The sequence below is a fragment of the Miniopterus schreibersii genome, assembly GCF_964146895.1.
Source record: "Miniopterus schreibersii genome assembly, chromosome: 1".
In the NCBI taxonomy this organism is placed as follows: domain Eukaryota; kingdom Metazoa; phylum Chordata; class Mammalia; order Chiroptera; family Miniopteridae; genus Miniopterus; species Miniopterus schreibersii.
In genome coordinates, this window is record NC_138101.1 from 200,622,910 (window position 1) to 200,636,064 (window position 13,155).

General features: G+C 48.0%; 1 protein-coding gene across 28 annotated transcripts in view; it reads left to right on the forward strand.

The window, feature by feature from the left end:
- KLC1 (kinesin light chain 1) overlaps positions 1-13,155 on the forward strand; it is a 71,878-nt gene that overhangs the window by 30,945 nt on the left and 27,778 nt on the right. For all 28 annotated transcript variants that reach the window (XM_081138029.1, XM_081138006.1, XM_081138027.1 and 25 more), the window contains 3 exons: positions 8,440-8,701; positions 10,930-11,160; positions 12,840-12,918. In XM_081138029.1, the coding sequence (XP_080994155.1) occupies positions 8,440-8,701; positions 10,930-11,160; positions 12,840-12,918 (572 nt within the window). The remainder of the gene's footprint in view (positions 1-8,439; positions 8,702-10,929; positions 11,161-12,839; positions 12,919-13,155) is intronic.

Sequence of the window (13,155 nt, forward strand, 5' to 3'; positions counted from 1 at the left end):
GGAAGAGGGGGAGGAACAGTGATTTGTTGTTCCACCCATCCATTAGTTGCTTCTTATATGTGCCCTGATCAGGGATTGAACCTGAAACCTTGGTGTATCAGGACAATGCTCTAACCAACTGAGCTACCCGACCAGGGCCCCACCTCTGTTCTGCTGTGGAGGAAATTTCAGGTCAGAGAAGGCAAGTTACTTACGCCAGAGGCACATGGCTGTGAAGCCAGGCTTCAAACTCAAGTCGTTCACTTGCACAGTTCAGGCTTTGAACCGCCTTGCTGTCGCGGATCAGGACGACGATGCTAAGCTTGCCCTGGCCCGGTGGCTCGGTTGGTTGGAGCGTCATCCCATACACCAAAAAAGTCTGTGGGGTCGATTCCTGGTCAGGGCACATACCTAGATTTCGGGTTCAATCCCCAGTCGGATTGAGTACAGGAGGCAACCCGCTGATGTTTCTTATGCATTCATTCTTGTTTTAGGGAAAAGGAGTGCTCCTAGCTTCACGTGGCACCCTTCCCTGGAGTGTCTCAAGTGTAAAGTTTGCATCTGAAAAGATGGGCCTGTGGTCTTAGGCAAATTAAATGACCTCAGTGCTCTGCCCAGAGGTGGGGGACCCCGGCTTCTTGGACTGCCCTTCCCTCAGGTGTGGCCTCGACCATTGACAAGCGGAATAAACTCTTCCTGGGATACGTGCACACCTCAAGTAGGTGGTGTGGTTAGGTTGTAGAGGGAGAGGATCTGCAGACCTAGAGGTACCTGATTTTGAAACAGCCCCAGAAGACCCTGAGCAGGGCTGCAGGGGAAGAGCCCGGAGTTCTGACTGCCTTGTTTCTCTGATTCTGCAAGGGCATCCGCCATAGAGGCACGGGGAGGCAGGGGTCTGCTTTATTGTATCCAGTGGCTCATGGTTTTAGGATGGAAACGGATTCAGGATGGAGGCTGTAATTAAGGAGTCCTTCATTTTAACACATTTACTTTATATGTTTTTGTGATTTTTAGGCCAGCACGATTCATTCATTCAGTTCATTGTGTGATTCAGGTTTAGAAGAGGAGATGAAAGGATTAGATTAGAGTGGGCTAGAGGAAGACTAGACCTGAAGAGTTACAGTGGTACCAGCGGAAAATGATGTCGTAACACTTCCATTCTGTGAGGGCTCTTTTCAGCAGGCTCTGGATTGTCTTGGCTGCGGTTCACCATCCCCAGGGAGGTACTTGATGGAGCCCACCCTCCCTCGAGTAGAGCAGTGATTCTTACTTGGGAAAGGTGGGACAGTGCATAGTTGGATAAGATGTACTCAGGAACATTTGTACTTTTATCCAAAGATGCCATGATTTGAAAAAGATTGAGACGCTCCAGGAGACCATTTTCAGTTTTGCTCAAATAGGAACCTTAACTGTGTCCTGTAAGCTGCGGGGAGTGACACCCCTCCTCCCCACTGCTTACCCTCTCCTGCCCCCACCAGAACAAAAACCAAACATCACCTCTTTTCAAGCAAGTTGTGTCCCCTTTTGACTCTTCCTTGTATAATTTTTGTTCTGAAATTTCAGAACCAAAAAATATGTGCATTTTACTACTGATATTACCATTGATTACTTCGCTTTTTAGTCACAATAGGTAATGTATTATGTATTTGGAAATTTCCACGTCCATTGAAGGGGGTTTGAGATTTTTGTTTATCTAAAGGAGAGCACAGGATAAAAGACAGAAGTGAAGCTTCCTGTGGCTGCTAGACAAAGCTAACAGATTACATCCCGGAGCGGGGCTTTGTGTTTTGTTGTCTTTGATTTGTATAATTTAATTTAGAAAATTCTGGATATGTTTTACTGAGATATCATTCACATATGAAAAAATTTATAGGGCTGTACAACTATTTAGTTCCAGAACATTTAATCAACCCCAAAAGAAACCTGTACCCATTAGCAGTGACTCCACATCCCCCTCACCCTCCAGCCCTTGGCAACCACTAATCTACTTTCTGTTTCTGTGGCATTTCATGTAAGTGTAGTTAAGTGTTGTGTGGCCTTTTTTGTCTGGTTCAGTTAGGTAGCACAGTGTTACCCATGTTGTAGCGTGGATCCGTGTTTTGTTCCTTTTTATATCCAAATATTTCATTGTGTGGCTCCACCCGGTTTTGTTCATTCATTCATCAGTTGATGGACTTTTGTTTTCCCCCCACATTTTGGTTGTTATGAATATTGCCACAATATTGGTGTTCAAGTTTTACGTTTGCCCACCATTTTACTTTTGGAGCGTTTGTTTGCAAGTTTTTATATAAACATGTTTTCAATATTCTTGGGTGTATACCCAGGCCTGGAATTGATGCTTCATTTATTTATTTATTTATTTTTATTTTTTTAAATATATCTTTATTGATTTCAGAGAAAGGAAAGGAGAGGGAGAGAGAGAGATAGAAACATCAATGATGAGAGAGTCATTGATCGAGCCCGCAACCTGGGCATGTGCCCTGATTGGGAATCGAACCCCAATCGCCTGGATCCTAGGTGGACGCTCAACCGCTGAGCCACGCCCGGCTGGGCGATGCTTCATTCATTTAATTTTAAAGTTTTGACAGTTATATCACTTAATCCAGAAAACACTCTGTGATCTTGAGTTCCAAGATACTGACTGTCAGTCCATTTGGGCTGCTGTAACGAAAAATACCATAGAAACTGAAAAATCAGTTTTTCACAAAAACCAGTTTCTGGAGGCTGGGAAGTACAAGATTGTGGTGCTGGCAGATCCAGTGTCTGGTAAGATACCCGTCTACCTGGCAGAAGGGGGTCAGAGGGAGTCTGTGGGGTCTTTTATTAAAAGAGTGACAGTCCCATTCATGAGGGCTCCACTCATGACCTCCCAAAGGCCCCACCTAATACCACCCTAATACCATCACCTTTGGCATCAGGTTTCATTCAGGTCAGGACTGAATACTTATTTCCCTGAGTAAACTTGGGTTGTTTTCTGCAGGCTCACTAGAGGCTCTCTCTTCTTTTCCACATTTCTCCCTCTGGGGCAGGACCTCTCCGTTCCCAGTGCTCACCTGGGCTTGTGGTTGTGTGTAGAGATGGCAGGGGCCGAGCTGGCTGCCAGAATTTCCCACTGGTTCAGCTCAGGCATCTCTTGGAACAGCATCTCACATGCCATGTTCTGCCACAATCCTAGCTAGGTAAAGGCGTCCGTATTACCTTTCCCTCTGCCCCCCGTCGCTGTGTCGGTGGGACTGCACTTCCCAGTCACCTGTCAGAACAGCGTTCCTTCTTGGCTGTCCTTTGCCCTGTGCCTCCACATTCCTTCTTAAAGAATTGAGGTGCATGGGCCCTGGCTGGGTGGTTCGGTTGGTTAGAGCATCGTCCCCATATGCCAAGGTTGCGGGTTTGATCCCCAGTCAGGGCACATACAAGAAGCAACCAGTAATGCATTAGTAAGTGGGACAACAAATCAATGCCCCTTCTCCCCCTCCCTCTTTCCCTCTCTCTGTCTAAAAAATCAATTAAAAAAATTGAGATATAAGTCATATAACATGTTAAAGTGACCAAAACAATGCTCTTTCCTTTTCTGGCCTTTGCGTTTTTGTTGTTAATTTTTGAGAGAGGGGGAAGGTTGTGGTAAAATTTGTCTGATTGTTGAAAATTGTACGGCCTGTTAATTAGTGGAGTGTTTGATTGTGTGTGTATAATCATGTTGTCTGTGGTCCACAGGGAGGGTACTTTTATGACTTGATCAGGTGGTGGAGATGGGAAACAAGGTCGTTACATGAAGATCACATGGTAAGCTCTGTGACAGCAGTTCAATCTCTGTGACCTAGAGTCTTTTTAAGGCATGCTTTAGAATCTTACCGGTTCTGGTTTAATCTTTGTCTTATAAAATGTTCAGTGTATTCAGGGTTTCTATTCCTGTCTTGGTGTTAGTTGGTCTATTTTTATTGTGGCAGAAGTGTCCAATCCTTTCTGTATTTGTGGGTTTAAGAAGTTCCTTTGCCTGCTGCTCCAGACAGCCCCCTTAGTTATATTCTTTAAAAAAAAAAAAAAAAAAAAAAATGTTTGCCTGGCCAGGCGTGGCTCAGCAGTTGCGCATCGACCTGGGATCCAGGTGATCGGGGTTCGATTCCTAGTCGGGCACATGCCCGGGTTGTGGGCTCAGTCGATCAATGACTCTCTCATCATTGATATTTCTATCTCTCTCTCTCTTTCCTCTCTCTGAAATCAATAAAGATATACTTAAAAAAATTTTTTTCTTACTGATATCAGAGAGAGGAAGGGAGAGGGAGAGAGAGAGAAACATCAATGATGAGAATCATTGATCGGCTGCGTCCTACATGTCCCCTACTGGGGATCAAGCCTCAAACTCAGGCATGTGTCCTGACTGAGAATCAAACCGTGATCTCCTGAGTCATAGGTCAGTGCTCAACCACTGAGCCATACTGGCCAGACAGGGCCAGGTTATTCTGTTTTCTTATTGGTGAACTATGAGAAGCCCGGGGTGTGCGCTCCCGAGTGCACCCGTGCAGGGTAGTGTGGTTACTGAGTCAGAGGCCCCGAGCTGGGCTGGGCGGAGAGAGCGTGGATTCTGTTCCTCTTCTGGGCCCAGGGAGCCCAAGTCCCTTTGACTGTCGCCCTGTCATTACAGTGGGCACTGACCAAACTGCCTACAGACTTTTTTTGTTCTTATTAAATAGTATGTATATGAAGATGACGTGAATTGTTAATATATATCACGTATATGCTTTTTGTTTGCTTGTTTTTTGTGTTTTGTTTGGTTAATCCTCACCTGAGGATATTTTTCCATTGCTGTTCAGAGAGAGTGGAAGGGAGAGAGAGAAACACATCGATGTGCGAGAAATACATTGATTGGTTGCCTCCCGCACGTGCCCTGACCACAGGGGCCGGGGATGGAGCCTGCAACCGAGGTACGTGCCCTTGGCTGAAATCGAACCTGGGACCCTTCAGTCCGTGGACCGACGCTCTAACCACTTAGAAAACCGGCCAGGGCTGAGGATGTTTTTTCCATTGATTTTTAGAGAGGGAGGGAAGGAGGGAGAGACAGACAGATGGACACCGAACCAATTGTCTTGCAGAGTAGTGCGTTCTGTGTTCTAGGAAGTGTGTCTCAGACCTTGAGCAGTCATGTATCAGGAAGGTTCCAGATTCCTAGCTTCATGGTGGGAGACTGCGCTGATTACTGAGTGACCACTGAGCTTAGTGCCTCACCCACAGTCTCCATGCTCATCGCAGCCTGGTGAGGGAGTTTTGCTAGCCACAAAGACCCAAGGAAGTTGGGGGTCCTTTCTGCCCCCAAGATGGCCAGTGATGGAGCCAGGCTCTGCACTGGGTCACTCTGGATCCAGAGTCCTCGCTTCCACAGCACCCACCATCTCATTTCTCAAAATCCCCTAGCATTTGAATTTCCACTAATTTTCTTTTAAGAGGAAGGGAAAATAATATAAAACTGCCTTAAGGGGCTCTTGTTTTTGATTGTGCATCTCGGTATCATTTCTATCTGTTATTCTTGTCTGCTGTCCTACGGTTAGAGCCTTTACAAGAGTAGTTATGGAGCCCTTAAGGAATTGAATTGAGTTTCTTTTTCTTTTTTTTAATATATCTTTATTGATTTCAGAGAGAGAGAAGGAGAGGGAGAGATAGAAACATCAGTGATGAGAGAGTCGTCATTGATCGGCTGCCTCCTGCACGGCCCTGACTGGGAATCGAGCCTCGATCTCCTGGATCCTAGGTGCGTGCTCAACCACTGAGCCATGCCCTTGAATTGAGCCAGCAGTGAATTGAGTTTCTTTAAATTGAGTTTCTTTAAATTCATTTGCCTAATTGAGGCATGCCCTCAAAGCAATTGCCTATCTCATTTTGCTTTGATTTTTTTTCTGCACATAAGTCCTACCTTTTATGGTTTTCCTACTGCTATTTAAACCCTCTGTCCCTCCCTATTTTTTCTTTTAATGAACAGAACTGCCCTCTCTCCCCTTCTCAGCCACCACTGTACTGTAGAGGTAAGACATTGACCGTCTGTATAACTGGGTCAGATTTACTCTGACGTAGATGTAACTTACTGCCCTTTCACACCCCCAGAGCTTTTATTTCCCAGGGCTGACACCTCCCCTTTCCATTGCCCTGGGTTTGCTATTGTTGGAAAAGACTAAGAAGTTGCTGGCCAGGTGTTTGGCTTTCTCAGGAGAGGAAAGGATCCTTACGCTCGCTGAGGCCTGGGGAGTAAGTGCAGTGTATCGCTGATGGATTGTTCTCGCTGTCGTCACCCAGTGCCCTCTGCCCTTCCCTGACCACGGCCCTCCCTCTCCACCCTCACCTCCAGAGTACAGGTGTCCTGTGCCCTCAGTCCCCCTCCTTTTCTAGTCTTGTCCTGTGCCAGCTCACCACCCCCACAGCCTGCTGTACCTGCTCACAGCAGTGCGCGCTTTCCAGTTCCCCCTCAGCCCCTCTTGCCCCCTTGGCTGGCAGTGCCCTCTGCATTTGATAAGGCTGGTGTCTCTCTGCAGTCTGAGTGCCCACTGTCCCCTCAACCCCCCTCCCCCATATCCCACCATGGAGGTCCTGTCACTGTGCCTTCAGCTCTTGGTGCACGGGGCTTTAGCTTGCTCTTCTGCGGCCCGCATGTCCCCGGGGGTGAGGCCCTGGCCAGAGTACGTCTAGTAAACCCTATACTGTCTGGGAAATTGTACTTAAGTAGTTCCTTGCCAGAGGTGGGGAAGGACGCCTGCAGTTTCATTTCCTTTTTGCTCTGGGGAGCCCCGCTAAAGGTTCCTCCTCTTCACGCTGGGAACTGCAGGCAGTGCTCAGACCAGCACATTGGACGCCGGTCCTCAGTCAGCATGTGTGAACTTAGCAGAGACCCTGTGACAGGCTGCGAGTGTGCAGAACAGGACAGGTGAGGCTGGCTGTCCTGGAGTTGGCAGTGCCACTGAGAACCCTGAGCTCAGGACAGCATCCCACATGGGCCCTGCCACCGTCTCCTTCTCTTTCTTTTTTAAAATTTATTGATTTTAGAGAGAGAGGAAAAGGGAGAGAGAAACATAGACTTGTCCCACTTATTTATGCACTAGCTGGTTCTTGTGTGTGTCCTGACTGGGGATGGAACCCCAACCTTGGTGTATCGGGATGACTCTAACCAACTGAGCTACCCAGCCAGGGCCATCCCTTCTTCTAAGTAGAGCTTAGAAGGTTGTGTAGAGGCTCTCTCCCTTTTCCTCTCTCTCTAAAATCAATAAATTTTAAAAAAGAAAGAGAAGGAGACGGTGGCAGGGCCCATGTGGGATGCTGTCCTGAGCTCAGGGTTCTCAGTGGCACTGCCAACTCCAGGACAGCCAGCCTCACCTGTCCTGTTGAGCTTAGAAGTAGAGCTTAGAAGGTAGAGCTTATGTTCAAGGGGGTGTAAGACTGGACGAGAGCAGCATGGTTCAGGTGGTGGAAGCGCCGTGAAGGAAGTCACCCGACACATCGCCCGACTTCATCCCCGTCACTCTCCTGAACAGGCTTTCTTCTCTCCACCTTAATTCTGCAGTTAGATACATGCCCAAAACCAGAGAAGGCAGTAAAAGATCTATTACTCAGGCTCAGCAGTCATCCCCATTCTGCTGACACTGTTTTATATGCCACTTCCCTTCCCTTCTCTCTCACTGCTGGATTTCAAATCTGTTCTGATAGTCCTGTGCCCTTGACTGGGTGACCCCAGTGGGCATGCTGGGCCCTCTTCCTCCTGAGTTTTTTTTTTTTTTTTTTTAAATTGATTTTAGAGAGGAAGGGGGAGAGAGAGAAACATTGATTGGTTGCCCCCCACATGCACCTTGATTACAGACCGAATCCACAACCTGGGCATGCACCCTGGCCGGGAATTCAGCCAGCAACCTTTTGGTGCACAGGATGATGCCCAACCACCTGAGCCACACTGGCCAGGGCCCTCCTGAGTCTTTACAGCACGGGTCGTCTCTTGTCACTCTCCCACTTCAGACGCCTGGTCCTTCTCTCACGCCTCTGGTTGCTCGTGTTCCTTTGCTGGTTTCCTTTCTTCTTCCAGCTGTGACCACTCTCAGGGCATTGTCTGGTAAACAAGTCACTAAGAATTTACTGTCCCTCCTGCATTTCATTCAGGAAAAATAAAGCTTGCAAGTGTTCAGAGAAATTTTTGTTCACTGAGGCTGTGTGTTTTGGAAATGGCATTTGGATGTTTTGTTGCTTTTAATCTTTGGCATTAATTTCAATTGCTGTCATTCTTTCCATAAAAAAATTCAGACATAAGCCAGAAAAGTAATCAAATTGGCCTGCAAAGGAAAAACAGAAAAGTATAGAGTATTAAATCAAACACACAAACTTGTATTCGCCTACAAAAATATTGACTTAAAAGCCTTTGCACGTGCATCTTATTAAAGATGTAACCTAAGTTAAACCTGCAACAAGCCGTCTGATTTTTGCCTGTTTCCGTTTCAGAATGTATGACAACATGTCCACAATGGTGTGTGTGAAGGAAGACCGGCTGGAGAAGCTTACGCAGGATGAAATCATTTCTAAGACAAAGCAAGTGATTCAGGGGCTGGAAGCGCTGAAGAATGAGCACAATTCCATTCTACAGAGTTTGCTCGAGACACTGAAGTGTCTGCAGAAAGATGACGAAAGTAACCTGGTGGAGGAGAAATCGAACATGATCCGGAAGTCGCTGGAGATGTTGGAGCTTGGCCTGAGTGAGGCACAGGTATGAGGAGAGCCTCCGACAGGAGCGTGAACCTGACGGCCGGGAGCCGCGGAGGCTCGGGTGCATATGCAGTCTCACCGCACTAGGGTGCTGTTACTAGTGGAATGACTGAGGTCACACATATGTGGGTGGTGTATGTCTGTCATGTCATATGAAGGACGGTTGATTGGGGCATGTCTAAATTTTAAAAAACAGAGCCAACACCTGTGTCCTTAAGAACTGGATTTTTTTAAAAAAAATATGTTTTTATTGATTTCAGAGAGAGGAAGGGAGAGGGAGAGATAGAAACATCCATGAGAGAGAGTCATTGATCACTGCCTCCTGCCATCCCCCTAGTGGGGATGGAGCAACCCAGGTGTGTTCCCTGACCAGGAATCGAACTGTGACCTCCTGGTTCATAGGTTGATGCTCAACCACAGCCACACAGGCCAGGCCAGCACTAGATTTGGCTGCACACACCAAAAACCAAAAACAGTGGCTTATCTAATCATAGACTGTAAAACAAACACCAGGGTAGCTGTCTCAGTCAGGGTCTGCAGCTGCATGGTCGTCAGGGACGCCCACGCCCTGCCACCTCTACTCCCCAGGCAGCCTGTCTCCTGGACCAAGACAGCTACAGCTACAGCTACAGCCACAGCCATGTGACTCTGTTCTAGCACAGGGAAGGGACAGGAAGGGTGGTGCCTCCTCCCTTTACTTCCTCCAACTTGTGCCTAGCACTCTGCTTACACTTCCTTGGCAGAACTCGGTTCCATGGCCACACCTAGTGTGGGGGAGGCTGGGCAGTGTCGTCTTGCCCTCTTAAAGTGCCAGGTTCTGAAGCCTAAGGAGGAAGGGAGAATGGATATTGGCTGGCAGCTAATGGCCTCTAGAGCAACTCCCAAGACAAGATTGCTGTGTAGACTTGACTGGACCTTTGTTTCTGTCTGTCATGCCAGCATAGAGATGGAAAACTGGGAAACACCCAGGTGTCCCCTCACCCCATAACTTTTGGCTCTGCCAGCATACTTTGGGTAAAGTTAAATACACTAAAAATGGGCTCCTTTCTCCCTTAGCTTTCCTTTTGTTAGTGAGGAATGAAGCAGCAGTTCCTGCTGCCATGGAGGACTCACTCCACCCAGAGTGCGCACATCCTCATGTTAGAGCCCTTCACGCTAGGCCCGTTACAGATGCCAGGGAGAACTTTAACTTTGTTCAGTTATTGAGAATCTATTATTTTGCAAGTTTTCTTAAAAAGCGATATGAATATGAACTTCCTTGTTAGTTTGGCAGATATTAGGGTTAAAAAGGAAGAAGCAGCCACACCTTCTGGAGTTTCAGGTCTTAAACCTAGGAGGGTAAGGAAGAGGGCAGGGCAGGTATGAGGTCTAAAGAGAACAGACGGAAGCCAGCTTTCCCCAGCTCTTTCTCTCCTACACTCCCAGGAACATGTAGCCAGTGTGTCTGTGAAGTGGCTCAGGGCCCCGCAGGCAGAGTCCTGGGGCAGCACTGTGTTTAGGACCCAGACCTTCACTGATGAGGGCATTAGAGCCTTCTGATCCTTGATGCTGGCTACAAAGATTTCCTCCCTTCCCTTGGAACCTGGAAGATCTGCCTGCCCTCCACCCTTGACACCGTCCTCCACCCCTCCCACAGTGATCTGTACTCTGCGCATATTTGTGTGCATGTGCACGCTCACGTGGGGGGAAGGGCCTGTGAGAAACTGCGTTGGAGCTGTCTAGATGGAAAATAAAAACACAGTTTTATCAGAAGAGTAGCTGTGTATCAATTGCTAGTCCATTTGAGATGCTCCGTTTTTTGTCACTGTTCTGGGTGTGTGATATATATATATTTTTAAACATATCTATTGATTTCAAAGAGAGGAAGGGAGAGGTAGAGAGAGAGAGACACATCAATGATGAGAGTCATTGATTGGCTGCCTCCTGCACACCCCCTACTGAGGATTAAGCCCGCAACCCGGGCATTTGCCCTGGCTGGGAATTGAACCACAATCTCCTGGATCCTAGGTTGCTGCTCAACCGCTGAGCCATGCCTGGCTGGGCGGCATGTGATATTCTTTATTGTGGCCTGTGTGTGGCCTGTGACTGAGGGTGGAAATAGGAGTGAATGGCCAGGTGTACTTCCATGTGCTTGGGAGAAGGAGTCTGCAGGTGGAAGCCACAGCACGATGCCTGCGTGGGGGGGGCCATGTTTGTTGCTGCAGCGCGCTCTGCTGTCTGTCTGTGCAGGTCATGATGGCTCTGTCCAACCACTTGAATGCCGTGGAGTCAGAGAAGCAGAAGCTGCGTGCGCAGGTCCGCCGTCTGTGCCAGGAGAACCAGTGGTTGCGCGACGAGCTGGCCAACACGCAGCAGAAGCTGCAGAAGAGCGAGCAGTCTGTGGCCCAGCTGGAGGAAGAGAAGAAACATCTGGAATTCATGAATCAGCTGAAAAAATATGATGATGACATTTCTCCATCTGTAAGCTCTGTAGGGGCGCAGTGTTGACATTCCCTTGGGATGTTGGGAGGTGGCGTCAGCACAGAGCCAGGGTCTCCTCTCTCCTCGTGGGGTTGCATTTAGCAAGAGCAAGGGTTGTGGTCCTGGGACTGAGCCCCTGGGCAAGTCATAGAAGTTCTTTCTTTTTTAAAATTTTTATTGATTTTTTTTTTTTTTCAGAGAGAGATAAAGAGGAAGGGAGAGGGAAGGGAAAGAGAAACATTGATGTGAGAGCAAAACATTGATCAGCCGCCTCCTTGCATGCCCCCTGCCAGGGATTGAGCCCACAACCCGGGCACGTGCCCTGGTCAGGAATCGAACCAGCAGCCCTTAGGGGCACAGGACGATACTCCAACCGACTGAACCACATTGGCTAGGGCCATAGAGGTTCTCTTTGCTGTATTCTTTTTATGCATGTTTTTTAGAAGAATGGTCAGGAAATGTAAAAATACTGTAGCTATGAGGTCCACAGCAGAGAGGCCCCCTTACCTCCCATGAGGTCTGCCCCGGCTGGAGGTCTACATGCCCTCACCCATTGCCGTGTGGAGTCTGTGCCCATCATGCTGCTGGAACCCTTTCCTTCAGGTCCCCAGTGCCTGGTCCAGTCACCTGTAATCCAGAGTCAGGACTGACTATCGAGTGGTGCTGTGGTCTCAGCTTTCTCCGTGGAACCCTTCCCTGCCCAGGACACTACCTGGTTCTCCTGCTGCCTTGCTCCTACCTGCCTCGTGGCCTCTCCTGCCAGCTCACCTTGTGGTTTCTGGAATATTAGGGTCCCCAAGGGTCTCGGGTTTCCCCTTTTTCCTTCTTTTTTTGGCTGTTTTTGGAGCTTGTTTTTTGTTTACTGTTGGTTGTTCTTCATTTACTGTTTATTTCTGATTCAGTTTAACAAAATCAACCTTTTAAATTTTAGATTCATGGAGAAGTTGAAAAGATAGTAAAGAGAATTCCCATAATCCTTTACCAAGTTCCCCCTAATGTTAGATTTTACATCCCCACAGCACAGGGGTGGGGACCTTTTTCTGCCAAGGGCCCTTTGGGAATTTACAATGCCAGATACTGCACTTCCCCTTGGTCATGTTGCGTCTGGAGCAGGTCCTTCCAGTGAAGGGAAAGGTCTTCCAGGACATTGGTATCTTGGAGGAACGGGCTAGTCACTTTGTAGGTCATTCCTCAGTTTGGGTTTGTCTAAGTTTCTCTGTGAGGATGTTGGAATTGTGTATCCCAGACAGGACTCTTAGAGCAGTGACATGTCCTTCTCACGTGATCCCTTCTAGGGCCTCTTCCTCACCTGGTCACACTGTCGTCTGTTCCCCACTGTGGTCCCTGTTTAACCTGCGCTCACCACTGAGTCACAGACTCTACCTCTGGGCGGTGGCCCCGTACTCCTGGGGCCTGTGGTGGAGGCCCATCCCTCCGGGTCTGCGGAGCGCAGAGATGTGCCGTTTTCATGTCTTTACATGTTTAGTTTTCAAGTAAAATTTATATCGCGTTTTCCTGCTCTGTTTGGACTTACTCAGAACCCAGGTGAATTGTGGGTAATCCTGTATTTGATTTTAAAAATGGACCATCTTTTCTAAGGTTTTTAAAATGGAAACAAAGTTTATATCAAAGGTTTTATAGCACTTGTAAGACCAAGATTGCTCTGGGTTGGTTTCTAGGAGGACAAGGACACCGATTCCACCAAAGAACCTCTGGATGACCTTTTTCCCAACGATGATGACGACCCGGGTCAGGGAAGTAAGTGGGGGTAGTGGTTAGATGCCTGAATGCAGGCAGAGGGGAGGTGGTTCATTCCTGTGGGACGTCACTGGGGTGACACATGGGCGTGTTCAAGGCGCAGCCTGCCTCCCAGGAGCACGTGCACACTTGGGTCACCACCTGTTTTCCCAAAGAATTTCAGATAGTTTTCTTTTCTTGTTGGGCTGTAGTGATGAGTTAGACAGCCCCTGGTAACCAGGGCTGTGCACAAACAGT